Here is an 18,988-nt window from a genome sequence, read left to right on the forward strand (position 1 = left end):
ATGGCACAGGATAGGTTACATGTTTCAACAGGAAAAGAGTCACCTGCTTGTATTCTAGCCCCACTAAACCATTTTGCTCCTATCAACTGTTCCTCAGGGTAAGAACAGAACTATTTAACTTGTGTCCTTTTTTAAACACTATAATCTGATATACAAGAGAGTTCCTGTGTTTCTGTTGAAAGGGTAGCTTCTCAATCGCTCTTCCCCCCATATAGTCCAAATTAGCCTTCCTGTCTCTAATCTCCAGATTATCCTTTCCACTGATGTTAGAATTGTCCTTGTAAAAATATTTTGATCATATTCTTTGTCTTAAAAACGGCTTATGTTTCCTTTTCGGTTAAAGGGTCCATTATAACTGACCCCACCTACCTTACTAGGCTCAACCCCAACATTAACTGTCTTACTCCCCTTTGTGTTGCTATGCCAGAATACCACAGAACAAGTAATTTATAAATAAAGGAAATGTATTCTTAAATTCTGGAGGGTAGGAATCCAAGGTTGAGAATCCCACATCTAGTGAGGGCATTCTTTCTGTGTCATCCCATGGCAGAAAGCAGAAGGGCAAGGGAGTACAAAAGAGCAAGACAGCAACAGGGAGCTGAACTCACTTTTACAACAAACCCACCCTTTCAGTAACTAACTTACTTCCAAGATAATGACATTAATCCATTTATGGGGGTAGAGCCCTTATGACCTAATCACCTCTTATTAGGCCCTACCTCTGAATACTGTTCCATTGGGTATTAAGTTTCCAGCAAATGAACTTTGGAGGACACATTCAAACTTGAGCACTAGCCTCACTCCAAACCATACCACCTATTGCTCTTACCTACTATTAATTTCTTTCTGTACCCTCTATAGCATTTATTAAAAATATGCAAAGAACTGTACCAGAAATGGAGACTATGACATAAGAATTGTTTTCTGAGGGTGACAAACTATAATGGTCATGAGAAAGCACCTTGCAGACTTTAAACTACAAGGAGTGTAACTGACCAAGGGCATCAGCTGCTGCCTTAGAAATCTACTGCCACATTTCCATGGAGGCCCTCTTCCCAGCCACTGACTGAATGTGGTCGAGATACTGAGGCAGACCCATTCCTGGGAAACAATGCAGTCCTCACACAGCACTCCTCTAATGGCCAACATTGGCTTGATGATTTCCCAACAGTCTTGCTGAACTATACTCCAGTCTGGAGTATAGTATGTGGAAGAGGAGTGGCAAAGATGAAGCAGTAGAGTTAGGCAAAGGGCCAGAACATATACGATCTGTGGACTATATTAAAGACTTTGGATCTTATCTCATAGCAAAAATGGAGTGGGCTAGAATGGGGAGATAAACTGAAGTGTTTAAGCAGAAGAGTGACATGATCTGATTTGTGTACTGGAGAGAACGTTCTCCCTGCCTTTCCTGACTTAAAAGGAATGGATTGGGGGCTAAAATTGGGGTGGTGGCAGCGGGGCACCGGGATAAGACTAGAGTAGGAAGTAGCCCAGGCAAGAGAAGATAGTTGCTTGAATTAGGGTGTTGGTAGAGGGGACGCAGAGATGTGGGAGGAAATATTTAGGAGTTAAAATTAACAGGCCTTTGTGATTGATTCGATTGATTAGGAGGAATCCAAAATGACAGGGCCTAGAACACAGTAGGCATTCAATGAATACTTGTTGAATAAACGAATGCAAAGTCTCTGGCTTAGACAGCTGGAAAGACAGTAGTACTATGTATAGAGATGGGGAACATTGGTTTTAGCATCTACACAATTACCAGGATGCTATGAGGGTGGGGATGACACTTCAGTTTTGGGCATGTTGAAATCAAGGTGCCTGTGGTTACATTATGTGGAAATGTCCACTAGGCTCTTGGATGTGTGTGTCAGAAGCTGAAGAGAAAGATATTGCCTGGAAATGTAGATTCATAAAATCATTGTTAACTAAATTAGTATGAATGAGACTACATAGAACAGTGAGTTTTTTTTTTTTTCAAAGTGGGGATCTCAACTCATTAATGAGTAGTAAAATCAATTTAGTGGGCTGCAACCAGCATTTAAAAAAATGGAGTAAAATAAAATGCAACATGATAGGGGAAAAAAATGAGAATTTAGCTCCTGAAGTAAAGGTAAATATGATGTAAGTATGACTTTGCTAAAAATTTAACTCACTAATATGTACATTAAGTACATGAATGCATGTACTTAAGTGTGATTAGGTTGCAATGTTAAATGAAGCTCTTGTTGTATGTTTTTTCATATGCAAAAAAATTGGAAAAAGATTTTTGAAAAAAATCAAAAGACAAAATAACCAATAAATGATGTTCAGAGAAGGGACTAAGGCCTAGGCTAGACTGATGAGAAGCAGCTTAGGAAAGGCATATAGTGGTGCTAGAGGAAGAAACTCAGATGGGGGTGCAGGGGGGTGGACAGGGGCTTCCATTGTGTTGAGGTTGGTTTTAGAAAGAAGATTTCAGAGAGACGATTTGAAGTGATGATCCCAAATGCCTGATTTTCCCTCTAGGCTAAGCAATTTGAAATCAGGGACCAGGTCTTTTTTTTTTTTTTTTTTTTTTTTTAGGCAGGCTGGAGTGCAATGGTGTGATCGTAGCTCCCTGCAGCCTTGAACTCCTGGGTTCAAGTGATCCTCCTGCCTCAGTCTCCTGAGTAGCTGGGACTACAGGTGTGTGCCACTTGCTATTATTATTATTTTGCAGAGACAGGGTCTCACTATGTTGACCTGGCTGGTCTCGAACTCGTCTTCAAGTGATCCTCCTGCCTCAGCCTCCCAAAGTGCTAGGATTACAGGTCTGAACCACCATGCCCAGCCAAGGGACCATGTCTTAATCTTCTTATCTCTAGTACTTAGTAAAATGCCAGGCATATAGTAGGCCCTTAATAACTGTTGAAAGAATAAACTAGAACTAGTACTTGCACTTTAGAAAGATTATCCTGATGGCAGTCTGGAAGGGGAGGGATTGGAAGTAAGGTTTTTGTTTTTTAAATGAACTATCACACAGTCCAGGTGAATGATGATGATGTACTGAACTATGATGATAATGGAAAGAAAAGGATGGATTTAAGTTATTTTTTAGTCGGATTTATAAGGACATAGTGACTTCTTACATATGGGCATGGTAGCTAGTCTCCAGGAAAGGAGGCTGAAATCCTTGTTCCCACTGAAATCCCTGTATACTACCTGATGAAGTCCCCTTCCACAGTGCATCAGGGCTGGCCTGTGTGACAAGTAAAATATGGCAGAGTGATTGTGTGTTACTTCTGAGGCTAGGTCACAAATATATCATTTGCTCTTTTGCCTTGTTCTTTTTGATTACTTGCTCTGAGGAAGTCAGCCCATTTTGTGAAGACATTAAATCACCCCCATGGAGAAATGCATGCGGAGAACAACCTTCACTTACTGCCAACAGCCACTACCAATTTGGCAGGCGTGGAAGTCAGCCATCTTGGAAGTGGATCCTCCAGCCCCAGGCAAGCCTTCAGTGGACTGCTGCCCCATTTGATATCTGGACTGTAATCTTGTGAGAGACTTGGAGCCAGACCACCTAGCTAAACTACTCCTAAATTTCTGACGCAGAGAAACTGTGAGAGATAATAAAAGTTTATTCCAAATGTCTGATTTTCCCTCTAGGCTAAGCAATTCGAATTCAGGGACCATGTCTTTTGTTTGTGTTTGTTTTAAGCCACCAAATTCTGAGGTTAATTTGTTACATTTGTTTTGCAGCCTAGAAAACTAATACAATGGGGGTGAAAAAGAAGAAAGCAAAGATTACCTGCTAAATGCAGACTAAGTGGCTGAAGAAGGAGCTAGGGTTGGGATGAAGGAGATGGTGAGTTATGCTCAGGACCTATGCTTGCCTTGTTTGTAGGATATCCAAGTGGATATGCCCAAAGGTAGTCTTTGTTCCTCGCCCTCAAAGTCCTACCAACCCTAGAAGACTCAGTTCAAATGTCACCTCTTCTAACCTGGTCCTTCTGCACGTTATTATAGCAAACATGCATTGCTTCGTATTGCAATTATCTATTTGCAGTTATTTGTTTACATTTGGAAGCCCCACTACAGTGTGAACTCCCTAGGGCAAGGGCTGTGATTTTTAGTATTTTCTGCACAATCGTGTGTGTGTGTGTGTGTGTGTGTGTGTGTGTATGTGTGCGCGCGTTACTCTGTGCCTGCGCAGCACATAAGCAGCTGTCCTTAAATGCTTGCAAAGTATTAATTTTGAGAAACTTGGTGCGTGTATCCACGTCCTCTTATTAGTAAGTTTTCCTTATTAGTACAGCTATGGGCATTTGAGTTTTTGGGGTGGCCGGGGCAGACTCGCTACTCGAGGTCCCTAGGTGGCAGCCCCAGCCGACTTCCGAGGCAGAACTCCCACCTTCACCTGGGTCTAGCTCCGCCTCTGCCTGGGTTAGGCCTGTCCTCCCCTCAGCCCCGCCTCCACTCAATCCCGATTGACTGGAGGAAGAAGGCGGCCCGACCATTGGCCCCTTTTTGAGGGGGCGGAGCCAGGCGGTGTTTCATCCCTCAGCCTCAGGCCAAGCCGGACCAAGCCGAGGGGACCCGAGTGGGGCCGAGGCCGGTAGCCCTGCGGCCCTGAGCAAAGGCAGTAGCTTGCGCTGCACCCGCGGCCAGGCGGAGCCAAAGATGCCGGCCTCTGATGCACGGCCCCGCCCGGGTCCCGGGCCGCCTACAGCCTCGCCCTTCCCTCTGCTGCTACTGGCGGTGCTGAGCGGCCCGGTATCCGGCCGCGTCCCCCGCTCGGTGCCCAGAACCTCGCTTCCCATCTCTGGTAAGGCGCGGGCGCCCACGCCCTCAGCCCTTCGCGCCCACACCCACACCCACCTGCTCCCCAGACCGCGCGGCGGGACCCGGGCCTCTCAGCCTGGTGTATGGCGTTCCACGCCGCCCACGCCCCGCCGGGACACGGGCGAGACCCTCGCACTTCACCGCATCCCCTCTGCATCCCCCCCGCGCCCCGCAGCTCCGCATCCCCAGCCTGGGCCTCGCGCCTCGGCTCCCACGACACGCCCAGGCTGCCCCAGCGGGCCCTATTCCCAGAACCGCGGTAGCGTCCAGTCCTCACCATGCAGACACTGAGGCCCAGAGCTCGGGTGGGGGCTGGCAGAGGTCGTTCATTTCGAAGTTCCATCTCCCTTAGTCCCCTGTTTCCCCGCACACACACCTGGGTCCATCATTCCAGCTTGACGCCAACTCTGCTTTCAGACCCATCAGTCTTTCATTCTACTCCAGCTTTCCATTCCAGTCCCCAGCTCAGCATTTCCATCTTCTCCAATTCATTTCCCTATCAGTTCTACACATCATCCGAGCCTCTTGGCCCTTCTCACAGCCCTAATCTTCCTAACCCTCCTCCTGCTCCCCTAACATCTCTGACACCAGCTCCCATTCTCCCATTGTTGGATCCACGTGAACTCTCCTAACTTCCTCAACGTTCCTTGCTGCGTCTCTGCCCATTCCCTACATTGAATATTGGTAAACCATTCAATGTGCTGATGTAAAGTTCTGCTTAAATGATTTTTCAAGTCTTCAGAAGGAAAAATAGAGGAGGGGGATATGATCCTTTGAAAAGATGTGGAAGAAGCTAGGAGACGTCACAAGGTTAGAAGTGATCATTGGGGCGATTCACATTTTAGACTGCTGAGGTGGGTATGAGTGTGGCCATGAATCTTGTCTTCTCAGTGGGGATTGAGTGTTATCAGCACCTTGGGCAGACAGAACCAGTGAAGCCAAGAGTACCACCTGTTGGCAACAACTCTGGACTGGTTAATAGTAGTTTAGAGTTTAAACTCAGACGAGTGCCATATAGGAATGCTGTGATTCCCGAAGGCGAAGTTGTGGCCAGAGCCTGGGGTTTCAGTTTGCACCGAGCAGTAGCCACAAAGTAAGTTGAGATTGCCGGGCTGAGTTGATGTGCAGGCATCCAGAGATGTCTAGATGGCAAGCAAGGTGAAGCAGAGTTGAGGATATGAGGGGAAGTTAGTTGATCCAGGGCTTATACTAAGCATGACAGAGTGGGCAGGATACAGCACAGAGGTAAGTATGGGTGTGGGAGGATGGAGTGGGTGGGACTCACATCAGCACATCTAGGAATGAATGGGTTGGTGTCCATTCTACCCTCTTGAGGGTACTGAGCAGAGGAAGCAGGTAGAGCAGAGCTGTATTGGTGCAGGGGTAGGGTCCCCAGAACCAGAGGTTGAGCTAGGAAGGTAAATTCACGCCAACTTATTCCAATCTTTAAATAGATAATAATTTTGAATGCTGATATGAGGTTTAGATTTTTTTTTTGAAATGGAGTCTTGCTTTGTCACCCAGGCTGGAGTGCAGTGGCGTGATCTTGGCTCACTGCAACCTCCGCCTCCGGGGTTCAAGCAATTCTCCTGCCTCAGTCTCCCAAGTAGCTGGGATTACAGGTGCCTGCCACCATACCCAGCTAATTTTTTGTATTTTTAGTAAAAATGGGATTTCACCATGTTGGCTAGGGTGGTCTTGAACACCTGACCTCAAGTGATCCACCCACCTCAGCCTCCCAAAATGTTGGGATAACAGGCGTGAGCAACTGCGTCTGGCTAGTGCTCTGTTTTTATAGAAAAAGCATACTTACCCACTGGATTGTGTGCTAAATATTCTGGCCTCATCTATCTCTGGTTCACTTGTCAAGGCTCCGTTTCTCCCCCATGGCTGCTAAATAAATGGTACTTGGAAGAAAACAAAAATTGGCCCGTTTGGTTTTGCTCTTGTGGACTCGACCCTTAGGAAACAATGGCTAACATCACTCTCTCCTGTCTTCCTGCCAGAGGCTGACTCCTATCTCACCAGGTTTGCTGTCCCTCAGACATACAATTACTCTGTTCTCCTTGTGGATCCTGCTTCCCACACACTTTACGTTGGCGCCCGGGACACCATCTTTGCTTTATCTCTGCCCTTCTCAGGGGAGAGACCCCGCAGGGTGAGAGACGAGAGGGAAGGACCCCTGACCCCGTAGCATGTGATTAAATCTGATTTTATGAGTGTGTGTGTGGGGGATTTCATAATAACTAAAGATGTAACTGCAGGGGTAGTAGGAGGGGGTGAGTTGGGAGACATCATCCACTTTGTTTTCTTAGCTAAGAGTATGGGGGATCAGGGTGACTGGGGAGGATATGAAGGAGGTTCATGATGATGGGGAGGAGACCACAGTGACCAGGTTTCAGGTGACAATGGGCAGAGGGATCATTAAAATTACAATAGGGAAACAGCTTTCAATTTTTTTTTGACCATTATTAAGAACTATACAGTTGGAGCATCCCTAATCTAAAAATCCGAAATTCAAAATACTCCAAAATCTAAAACTTTTTGTGTGCCAACATGGCACTCAAAGGAAATGCTCATTGGAGCATTTTGGATTTTGGATTTTTGAATTAGGGATGCTCAACCAGTATGTATTCTGTGAATATCCCCGAATCTGAAAAAATGTGAAATGTAAAACACTTCTGATCACAAGCATTTCAGATAAGGGATACTCAGTGTGTACTGTATATTGTGGCCCAGTACACAATTATGTACTAAAAGAAACCTTTCTTGAAACAATATCTACTCTCTTATATTTTGATATATTCTATTTCATTAAAAATGATGTTGGTCATGATTTCACAATTGATTTTATTACTCATTAATGGGTGGGGACCTCCATTTGAAAAACAGTGCTCTAGGGGGACTTTTGAAGTTCCCAAACTGATGGAGGTTTAATCTCCTCTAACATTGTGGGAGTTTGATGTTAGGGGAATCTGGGTGAAATGATCACTCCTCCTTTCTCAGATTGACTGGATGGTTCCTGAGGCTCACAGACAGAACTGTAGGAAGAAAGGCAAGAAAGAGGTAGGTGTAAATCTGAGTCCTGTCTTGAGTGTCAGTTGAGACCTTGTCCCAGCCCTGACTCTCAGTCCCCTGTAATGCTTCCATCCCAATGGGCCCAGGCAGAGACTCTTAACACCATGCCATCACCCATCATCTCCGATCCCAAAGCTGCATCTGACTGTCCTGACATTACCTTACCCTTCCTTGTACCTGCTGCTTCTGATTCTTTCTAACCATCTCTGACCCCCAGGACGAATGTCACAATTTTGTCCAGATTCTCGCCATTGCCAATGCCTCTCACCTCCTCACTTGTGGCACCTTCGCTTTTGATCCGAAGTGCGGGGTTATTGTGAGTGACAGGGGTGGGAGGAGAGGGAGAGGGTGCCTGCACCAATGTGAGTTACTTGGGGTGGTGGTGGGAGGATGGGAAGGGTTTTCTGTGAGCTACCATGATCGGGGCATGGTCAAGGCAACCATTGTGCATGATAAGCATTGGGTGTAGGGGCTGTCCTCATGGGATGAGGGTATGTGTAAACCACTGAGGGAGGGAAAGGGAGGTTGTCTGGAGAGGGTAAGATATACAAAGTGTAAAGAGAGACGTAGTGGGATAGTTAAGGAAGTTAGGGATGCTGGTTGGGCTGGGGAAACAACAAATCCAGGGAGAGACTTCAGAAACCAGAAACTCATGTTTCCCTTGCCCTGTGCATGCTTTGTCCAGGCAGCCTGGGTTCATTTCTTAATTAGTGAAGCCCATTGCCTGTTTCTTCCTTTCATAGCATGTGACTGTATCTTACCACCTTCTCTTACTTCCACTGCCAACTTCATTATGTGTGGGCTGTGACTCTCCTCTCATGGCTTCTGATGTCATTTCCACTAATGTAATATCTGCTGGCCCCATATTCTGGATCTTGCCTTCAGGGCGGGCACTCTGTCAATCACGTTTTCTTATAGATCTTGTTTATTGCTGCTCAAGGCCTGGACATCACCACCCTCAAACACAGGCAGGCTTGGGACATGTGTATCCCTAATCACATCTAGGCTAGTCATAATCTCTGGGACTGATGACTGTTTCTGAACTCCCAGCTTTTCCCATCAGTTACACAGTAGTCAGCACTGGTGTTCTGGCAACTCACATTTGTGACAAGCCCCTGGGGTGAGTCAGAAGCCTCGCATATCCTTTATATCCAGTAGCTTCCCTTTCTGCTCTGTAGAGCAATAGGAGGGAGTATAACAGCTCCCTTTTTTGACCTAATCCTTAACTGTAGATCTTGTCTTGACTCTTCTGCAGTCCTCAGTAATCCTTGCCACCTGGATCAAGTCAGTGTGTATCTCTAAACCCCTCTTTGTTGCATACCACCCTCATATCTCTGGCTTAGGATGCTAATCATAATCATATGCATGATTGCTCCAGTTAGTCGCCCTGGGCTGCCTTGGGGTGGGTTGGACTTATGTTGAGTCCTTTTCATAATGCAAGTGATACAGGCTCCCTACCAGCATCTGGATAGCTCCCTCATTCTAGAAAGGTTCTCAGTTCAGGGTGGTGGTGAAAATCTCTGTATTCCCTCAGGTAACATTGAGGTCTGATTTCCCTACAGTTTTCCTTAAGTTTGTAAGGTAGCAGTGGTACTGCCATTGCCATATTTGTCCTTTTCCATTCTGCCAGGCTCAGGGATCCCATGGGTATGAATGCCAGAGCCATGGCTTATAGACAGTGTGATTGTTCCAAGTTAGTCTCCTAGGGCCTTTAATTCTTCCTTGTTTCTCTGAGGTGGGACTCTAGTGGTTGTTATATAAGGTATCTAGACAGAAAATGTTCTTTCTGGACATACCTATCAGGATTGGTGTGACTTGGATGCCTATCTCTTCTCGAGGAACATCAGCAATGAAGAGTGAAGCCAGGGGTCTATGTCCTGAACTCCCACAAATTCAGCTCTTTCCCTGAACCCTCCTGTCTAGCAGGCTTATGAAATGAGGGCCCATCCTTTGGTCAAGGCTTGTCTGAAGGAGAATATAGAGACTAGCCCCAAAAGGTCAGCTCTGGTAACCCTTTGATACACATCCTGTCTGCTCTGTAGACGTTTTGAAAGTTCTCTTCTGCCTTAACCTGTCTTATCCTACTACCCAGCAGCCCCAGTCTGCTTGACCAAGTTCTTCCTTTATCCTCACTGCTGAACCTCTCATGATGACTGATGACTTTGAGACTGTATATAAACAATTATCTGAGAGCTTTGTTTTGGACACAGCAACTTGCTTAAAGTTGATTGTGGAGAAATGAAGGTTCTTACTAAAAGGAAGTTCAAGCATTGGATCTAAGGGCTCCCACAATGTGGAATGCTGTCCTTCAGTGATAGCTCATTGAACATTGGAGGAAAATATCGTAATTTGTTTTGTTGAGGGACCTCCAGCAGTTAACAGAGAAAAATGTTAGACTTCTAACAACAACAACAACAAACAACAACGACAACCATTCAACTGAGTGTCTGCTTTGATGAAGACTTGGTATTAGGTACTTTACATTAAGGATTAAATTTAATTCTTATCACCACATCATGAGATTTAGGTATTATTTCCATTTTACAAGTAAGGAAACTGAAGTTCAGAGAAATTAAGTATTGTGTCTAAGATTGTATAGCTAGCAGAGGCAGAACCAAAATTTAAACCTGTGTTTGTCTCTGGCTCTGTTCCACTATCCTGTCCCTTACTCTAGCCTGCAGCCCAGAAGACCTTATCTGTCTTCAATTTCTTGTGGCATTTGATGTGTTTCATGTACTAGGAACCATCTTTCTTTTCTTTCCTTTTTTTCTTAGCCGTCTGGGAAAGGTCCTTTCTATGCCTTGAACTCCTCTTGGCCAAGGCCAAAGGACCAGTTCCAACCCATAGCTCAGAGAGAGCCTTCCTGTCCAGCTCTGGCCTTCAGCTTCAGGGACTTTGCTTTACGACAGCTGATTTTGAGAGACTATGCTGCTGACTGACACAATGACAATACAATGAAGAATCTCAACATTCAGATAGAGAATGTAGTGGAGTGGTCATGTCTCTTTCAGACCCAAGTTAAATGTCATTTTGACCATGCAATAATCATAACCTATCTAGTTAATAGGAGGCTCACTTCCTCAAAGGTTGGAAACCTGGATGACATGATGATGCCATTGGGGAAAACTAAAAGAGAATTAGTTTCGACATGTTGAGTTTTAAGGGGCAGCTAAGAAATCTCTGTGAGGAAGTCCAGCAGTCAAATAAAAATATGGGCTAGAGTTTGGAAGATACCAGATTTGGAGAGTTTGGGGAATGATTTGCACAGAATATCTGGCTGGAAAGAATGAATGAGATCTTTGAAGCATATGTGAAAGCGACTATGGATAGATTCTTAGGATACACATGTAGGAGCTAGAAAGAAGGAAATAGAGAAATAACAGGAGGGATTCCAGAAGGGTAGAGTTTCAGGAGAGTCAAGGAATAGAATATTTCAAGGAAGGGGGTGAATCAAAAGTATCCAATGGCACATAAAGAGAATGAGAACTGAGAAAAAGTTCATCCCTTTAGTCCTTGGAGAAATGTAAGGCAGTAGTTATAGGCATAGAAAACATAATTTATTTTCCAGGAATAACAGGTGATCTGGTTTGGATAGAACAAAGGAGTAGTTGAAAATAAGTAGGTTTGGCTAATGAGGTTGTACTCCGGGCAATACTGGGCTACTTTCTCATTCTCTTGCACAAAAATTTATTATTAAGTCAGTGACCAATACTTCAGAAGATTAATCTTGGGTGGCTATTAGAATAACTTGGTTGGTGGGGGTGGCTAGATGATGTGGAGAAAGGAGTTTACTGCCATGCTTTAGGTGAGAGGTAAGAAGGGAAGCAGCAGCAGGTACATACCACATCTCTAGAGTGGCCAGCCATTTTGTTAATCTCTCACCAAATCCATCTTTCTCCTGAGGTGAGGATGCTCTCACTGTCACACAGCTGGAGTGCTGTGCCTCTGTGGAGCCCTCCATTCCAGCAGACTCTTCTGACCCAGCATTCCCTTTTTGGGTACTTCCAAAGTTTTAACAGGCCTTCTTCAAGACTCTCAGTAAAATAGAACCTTGTTTGCCATCTAGAGCAAGAGATGAGCAATTGGAGTGGGCTAATAGTACACTTATGTTTGGGGGATATATATTGATATTTCCGCAACAGCTACCATGGAAGTAATTAGGCTCCAATAACACCATATGCCCACCCCAGTTTGTGAACTAAAGATACAATACCTGGCATCTCCATGCCATAACTTTGACTCCCAACCAGCCACTGTTAACTTCCCTCTCAGTCCTAGGTTGAAATCATCCTTGTTTTTAGATGTTATCTTGAAGCCTCTCTTAGTGCCAAATGCTAGACTAAGGTAACTTCTGGCTGGCCATGATGAAGTTCTTACACCTCTTGTTCCTTGCCCAGGTCAGTCCCTCTGGAGTCCCTGGGTGAGGAAGGTACTTATCTACCACTCTCAAATTCTGACCTGAGCTTCAGGTCATTCTTTACCAACTTTGCAGTTTCCCCCATCCTCTGCCCTTGGTCGTATGATGCAGCTCTTTCATCCTTGGGGTGGGGAATAGGAGGAGGATGGCCCTTGTCTCTCTAGGCCTCTGTGTTTCAGATAGTCCTTTATCGGCCTGTACTTTTCTTTGTCCTTCCTAAGGTTTCCAGTCCTCAGGAGGCCTGCTTTCTTCCTGATCCTTCTTGTCATGTAGCATATTCTCCAACCAGTTACAAACCCTACAGTTCAGCAGTGTTTCAGAGGAAAGACCTACCTTCAGCCTCTTAGGTGCTTCTTGGGCTGTCCTAGGAATTTCTTCATCAGGGCATGTGGGTGTTGGCTACTGGGGGAATTGAGGGAAGAGGCATAAACTGATGAACAAAGGATAGCAGATATGAGAAATGCAGGAGTAGATGGGGGCATCAGGAATAGCTGACTGGATATATGGGGATGGTAGTTGGGGGTGGGGAGTGGAAGGGGAGAGGAATGGGAATTGACCTTTTCCTTCATCTGACCATCTTTGTAATTCTCACCGTGAACCTGCCCTGTGACCCCTAAACCAATTGCCCCCTTCTGGTCTATAGGATGTGTCCAGTTTCCAGCAGGTTGAAAGACTTGAGAGTGGCCGGGGGAAATGTCCTTTTGAGCCAGCTCAGCGGTCAGCAGCTGTAATGGCTGGTGAGTGGGGAGAGACAAGAACCTGTAACTTCTTGCTCTAATTGCCTCCTTCCCCACCCCTGCTGTTAGAATTTCTGTGTTCTTTCTTACCTTGGAATGTCTATTACTCCCATGTCTCTTTTTAGCCTTTCCTGTTCTTCCCTGAGTGCCTGTGTGACCACCTGCTTTTCCCCACCTAGTATGATATCCCCAGGATTCTCTCTGCAGAATGTGTCCTCTGCACCTCTAGTGTAATGTTTCCTCTCTTAACCTTATTTTCTTTTCTCATAGTGTTTTTTTCCCTGTTAATAAGTGGAATATACTACAATGCATATTGTAATAAATTTGGAAAAAGTATAAAGAAGAACATGAAAAAAACTTTTAGAACAGCACTGGCCAAAAGAAGTTTATGTAACGATGGAAATGTTCTAGATCTGCACTGTCCAATACAGTAGCCACTAGCTATTGTGGCTATAGAGCCCTTGAAATGTGACTAGTGTGACTGAAGGAAGGAATTTTAAATTGTACTTAATTTTATGTAAATAGCCCTATGTGTCTAGTGGTACCATATTAGTGCAATTCTAAAATATCTCTATTTAGAAAATTATTGCTAATATTTTAGGATATATCCTGTATTAGTTCATTTGTGTTGCTATAAAGAAATATCTGAGACCAGGTAATTTATAAAGATAAAAGTTTATTTGGCTTATGGTTCTAGATGCTGGACATGAAGCATAGTGCTAGTATCTGCCTCTGGCAAGGGCCTTAAGAAGCATACAATCATGGCAGAGGGTGAAGGGGAGCCGTGTGTCACATAGTGAGAGAGGGGGCAAGAGAGAGAGGGAGGAGGTGCTTTTTTAAACAGCCAGATCTTTTGTGAACTCAGAGTGAGAACTCACTCATTACTGCTAGGACAGCACCAAGCCATTCATGAAACATCTGCTTGCATGACCCAGACACCTCACACAAGGTCCACCTCCAACACTGGAGGTCACATGTCAACATGAGTTTTGGAGGAGACAAAACATCCAAACCATATTATATCCTAGATAGATATTAATGTGTGTGCACACCCATGTACATTCATGCACATACATTTGCTGGCCAGTCTTTTGTTGCTCAGGGGAGTCAGTAATGACTATTAAATAAATTCCTGCTAGTACTTTTTTTGAACAAGCTGTCTATGATTGCTCAAGTGTGAAATGGGTCTATCACAAACCTAAACCTCTTCTGGAGAATGACTAATTTGTTAGCAGCCACACAGCAAATTGTTTTTGTGCCACATAGCCTGAATTTTAGATCAGACCACCCAACATACACCCTCCAAATTCAGCGAAAAGCCATTTTCTTGTGATGGTGTAAAACAAGCAGGTTAATAGAAATTTTATGAGCATGTGCACATTATAAAACTTTTAAATGTCATGCTACATGGATGTAATTTTGAATTCTTCATGTAACTTTATATCATAGGCATTTCTATGTAATTTAAAAATTCGTTATAAAGATAATGTTTAATGACGTGTTACTCATTCTGCTAACATACCACAAATTAAACAATTCCATATTATTTATATAAATTTAATTAGTTCAAAGATTTTGCTGTTACCCATATTGCTATAATGAACATCTTTGTGCATACATTTTTGCTCTCATTTTAGGTTGGCCTCTTAAGATTCCTAGAAATGGATTACTGTTTCAAAGGGTGTGAACACTTAATGGCTCATTATCTGTTGCTAATTGAGTTTCTAGAAAGAGTATACCAATTTACACCCTAAATCAGTAGTGAATGAGAGCGGCCTTTTTTTTTCACATACATTTCACCAGAATGTATTGTTCTCATTTTAAAAAATCTTTGGCTCAAGCCTGTAATCCCAGCACTTTGGGAGGCCGAGATGGGCGGATCACGAGGTCAGGAGATCGAGACCATCCTGGCTAACACGGTGAAACCCCGTCTCTACTAAAAAATACAAAAAACTAGCCGGGCGAGGTGGCAGGCGCCTGTAGTCCCAGCTGCTCGGGAGGCTGAGGCAGGAGAATGGCGTGAACCCGGGAGGCGGAGCTTGCAGTGAGCTGAGATCCGGCCACTGCACTGCAGCCTGGGCGACAGAGCAAGACTCCGTCTCAAAAAAAAAAAAAAAAATCTTTGCTATTTTGAGACTCAAAATGGCACCTTGTTTTTATTTGTATTTCTTTGAATATTAGTGAAGTTGAACATTTTTCATGTTTTAGTGCTTATTTTTATTTATTCTTTGGTAAATCCTCTGCTCATGTTCTTGGACCAGTTAAGAGGTAGGATATTAGCTTTTTAATTACATATCTTTTCCTTTGTGATTGTATATAATTTTTAAGCTCAATCCTTCACTTAAAGAGCAGATAACATTTTTTCTTAAAATTTTTTTTCCAAACATGTAACTCTTTGATCTATTAATATTTGGAGTTATTTTGATGAATCACATGAGGGGGGATCTAAATTAATTTTTCCCAGCTAGCTAATCAGTTGACTCAGCATCATTCATTATACTGTTTTTTTCTTTCCTTGGTTTTTTTTTGCCAACTGTATCATAAAATTAATTTTTGCCTATATTTTTGGGAAATATTTTATATAAAACAAAAATTGGGACACAAGATCTAATGATGAAAATTTTTTCCTATGCATGACTTTATTTTTTAGGGAAAGTCTTAAAAGATATACAAATTACATCAGTCTTTAGTCTTATAGTTAATGACTTACCTTTTTCTGAAAAATAAAAGTTTTTGAAAATGAGCATAAAGTATATATTGACTAAATACAATATTTTGAGTTGTCATGATTATCATTATCTACTGTTGAAATTGATGAAACCTTCCTTATACTCATACATGTTGGAATAAAACAGTTTAGTTGATAGTTTATTTTTATAGGTTTTTTATCAACATCTTTGGCAAAACTCCGAGTCATTAAGAAAGGTTTCTGAGTTTTCATGGTTGTGATGTCTCTTGAGTCTATAAAATTGTTTATCAACAAAATGACTTACTTGCAACAATCTAAGATAATCGTTTATCATACTTTTGTTTCAAGCAGTAATTTCTTTTTTTTTTTTTTTGAGATGGAGTCTCGCTCTGTCGCCCAGGCTGGAGTGCAGTGCGCCATCTTGGCTCACTGCAGCCTCTGTCTCCCAGGTTCAAGTGATTGTCCTGCCTCAGCCTCCTGAGTAGCTTAGATTACAGGCCCCCGCCACCATGCCCAGCTAAGTTTTGTATTTTTAGTAGAGATGGGGTTTCACCATGTTGGTCAGGCTGGTCTCAAACTCCCGACCTCATGATCCGCCTGCCTCGGCCTCCTAAAGTGCTGGGATTACAGGTGAGAGCCACCACACCTGGCCTCAAGCAGTAATCTTTAAGCATGTGCAGCCCTCTGTGAGTAATTTCTCTTTATTCAGTCAGCAAGTGAATTCGTATTAGAATGTGGTTTAAGAATATAAATTTCCAGTTTTAGTATATATGCTGCTGAAGCGAGCATAAGAATACAAATTTCATAAAGAAGATCATTGTGAGACAAAGTGGGAGGAACATTTTCAAAAAGGTTTTAAGTCTTTTTTTTTTTTTAAATAAAATTCAATGTTGCCTTTCAGTTGATAATTGATGGAGGTGATCAGAACTCACTTCCTAATGGCTTCAGTTAATGTGGAAACTCTGTCTCTAGCTGTCTCAGACCCAAATCATAGTCAATACTAATATTATACATTTTCATCTGCAGTTATTACTTTACAGGGTTACAATTTAAAAGTTTTTCCTGGTCTGACATGAGGGCTAGCATCTACTTGGGGCTTTCTAGAATGATTCATTATGCCTTACTTTGCCTCTGTTTTGAAAATAGCTGTATAGAAATAGTGGTAACATTATATAAGAATTAGAACCAAAATTCCCAATTAGGTTCTAAAAAAATATCCTTAAAGATAATAGCAGTATTTTGAAATGAAAAGAGCTTTTAATAATGAAAATATGATTAGAATATAATAGGAGTATTTACTTAAACCTATAAAAATTACACTGTGCATTGTAGAAAATTGAGAAAATGTAGAAATATATAAAGAAGAAAGTAAAAATGTTATTTGTAATTCTGTCATTACCAAGTAACCACTATTATTATTTTGGAGTATTTTGAGTGTTTTCTTCTACTGTGTCTATGTGTCTGCGTATTTATTATAACTTGGAATTATGTATATTTCATTTACTATTGTATACTGAGCATTTTCTCATCACAGACATTGTTTCTTCAAAACATGATTTTTAGCAATTGCATCCAATTACATAAATTGTACTGCATACGTAGATGGATGTAGCATGATTTAATTATTTCTATGTAATTATACATTCAAATTTTAAAATTATTGTTTTTATAAATAATGTAAATAATGCTGTAGCAAGAATCCTGTTACATAATTCTTTGCATTAATCTACTTAATTGCATATGAGTCAATCCAAAAAGTGGAATTGCTAGGTGTAAAAGTCTAAATATTTTGATGGTGCCTGATGGATTTGGACAAATTAATTGCTCTCCAGTTAGTCCTACCAGCAGTGGCTAAAGGGCCTGTCCCATTGCACTCTTGCCAGTCCCAAGTAATATGTACAAACAAACAGTGACCTCCTACAAAGTCCAGTATGATATTTACATATTTTGATTGGCATTTCTGTTAGTGAGGTTGAACAATTTTTCATGTGTTTATTGGTACTTCTGTTTCTTTTGGGAAAGCCTCAGAAATCTTATTTTCAAATATGAAGTTTATCTGTACTGTACTTAGATACAATTAAGAAAATGATCTCCTTGTCTTTATTTGCGCTGTTCTAATTTGGAAAAATATGAATATTTTGACATTCACGTTAGCATAAGAACATCGGTGATTCCTTCTCAGTCTTCTTGATAGGGCTTTTGTCTTCTGCTCATTCTTAAATGTTGGAGTTCCTTGGGCTTCTACCTAAGAGCCTCTTCTCTTCTTACTCTATGTAGTTGTGATCTTAGTGAGCCCCATGGCTTCTGTTTCCGTTGCATTCTGTTGGCTCCCAAATCTACATCTGCCCCCTGGACATTACCTGGAGGTACAGACCACACGTCCTACTGCCTTCCAGACATCTTCAGTTGGATGTCCCACAGGAATCTCAAAATCATCATGCCCCAAAGTGAGTTCATTGTCTTTACTCACCTCCCCCAAACCTGCTTCTCCATCAGTCTTCCCTCCTCCGAGTGTATAGTGCCATACTCACTCAGGTACACAAGCTAGGGACAGCAGTCAGTCGTCTTTGGGCCTCCCTATCACATCCTATAATGGATAGGGTTTCTATCAAGAAGAGCAGAAGACTTTGCTCTTTCTCTTTGGGAACCCATCCTGTGTTTTTATCATATGGTTTTGGTGTCATTGCATCTTGTGATGAATGCATCTGCCAAGGAGCTCTGCGAATGTTCCAGATGCACTGCATGCTGCCAGCATTTTGAGGCCAAGTCTACCTCTTAAATCTCCGAGACTAGCATTCACACATGAAAACAAGACAGTTACAGAAATCCTACATGCCCGATAGAGGGAAATGTAGAGTCAACACTGCATCTCCAATCATCTAATTATGCCCAATAATAGGCTTAAAAAAAATTTTTTTTTAAGTATCCAGCTGGCTCAATCCTTAAATAAGGAAAAGACTTTTTGAATAGGAGCTGTCTATCCTGAAAAATGTCTGACCATGAGAAGAAAAGGGAGTGGAAGAAGAAAGGAGGCCAGGGCATGTAAAAAATCCGTTTTTTGTTTTTTTTTTTTTTGTTTTTTTGTTTTTCTTTTAAACAGCGTCTTGCTCTCTCACCCAGGCTGGAGTACAGTGTGATCTTGGCTCACTGCGACCTCCGCCTCCTGGGTTCAAGTGATTCTTCTGTCTCAGCCTCCTGAGTTGCTGGGATTACAGGCACGTGCTGCCACGCCCAGCTAATTTTTTGTATTTTTAG

At 42.7% G+C, this 18,988-nt stretch overlaps 1 protein-coding gene across 4 annotated transcripts in view; it reads left to right on the forward strand.

Moving 5' to 3' along the window:
- The first annotated feature begins 4,507 nt into the window (after window positions 1-4,507).
- Window positions 4,508-18,988, forward strand: part of SEMA4F (ssemaphorin 4F) — a 28,021-nt gene continuing 13,540 nt past the window's right edge. The window contains exons 1-5 of one of the 4 annotated variants that reach the window (XM_025354816.1): window positions 4,508-4,795; window positions 6,819-6,970; window positions 7,819-7,878; window positions 8,108-8,206; window positions 12,951-13,044. In XM_025354816.1, coding sequence (XP_025210601.1) covers window positions 4,651-4,795; window positions 6,819-6,970; window positions 7,819-7,878; window positions 8,108-8,206; window positions 12,951-13,044 — 550 coding nt within the window. In that variant the 5' untranslated portion in view covers window positions 4,508-4,650. The remainder of the gene's footprint in view (window positions 4,796-6,818; window positions 6,971-7,818; window positions 7,879-8,107; window positions 8,207-12,950; window positions 13,045-18,988) is intronic. The other 3 variants (XM_025354818.1, XM_025354817.1, XM_025354819.1) reach the window with 3 other exon arrangements.

The sequence above is a fragment of the Theropithecus gelada genome, chromosome 13, assembly GCF_003255815.1.
Source record: "Theropithecus gelada isolate Dixy chromosome 13, Tgel_1.0, whole genome shotgun sequence".
NCBI classification, from domain to species: domain Eukaryota; kingdom Metazoa; phylum Chordata; class Mammalia; order Primates; family Cercopithecidae; genus Theropithecus; species Theropithecus gelada.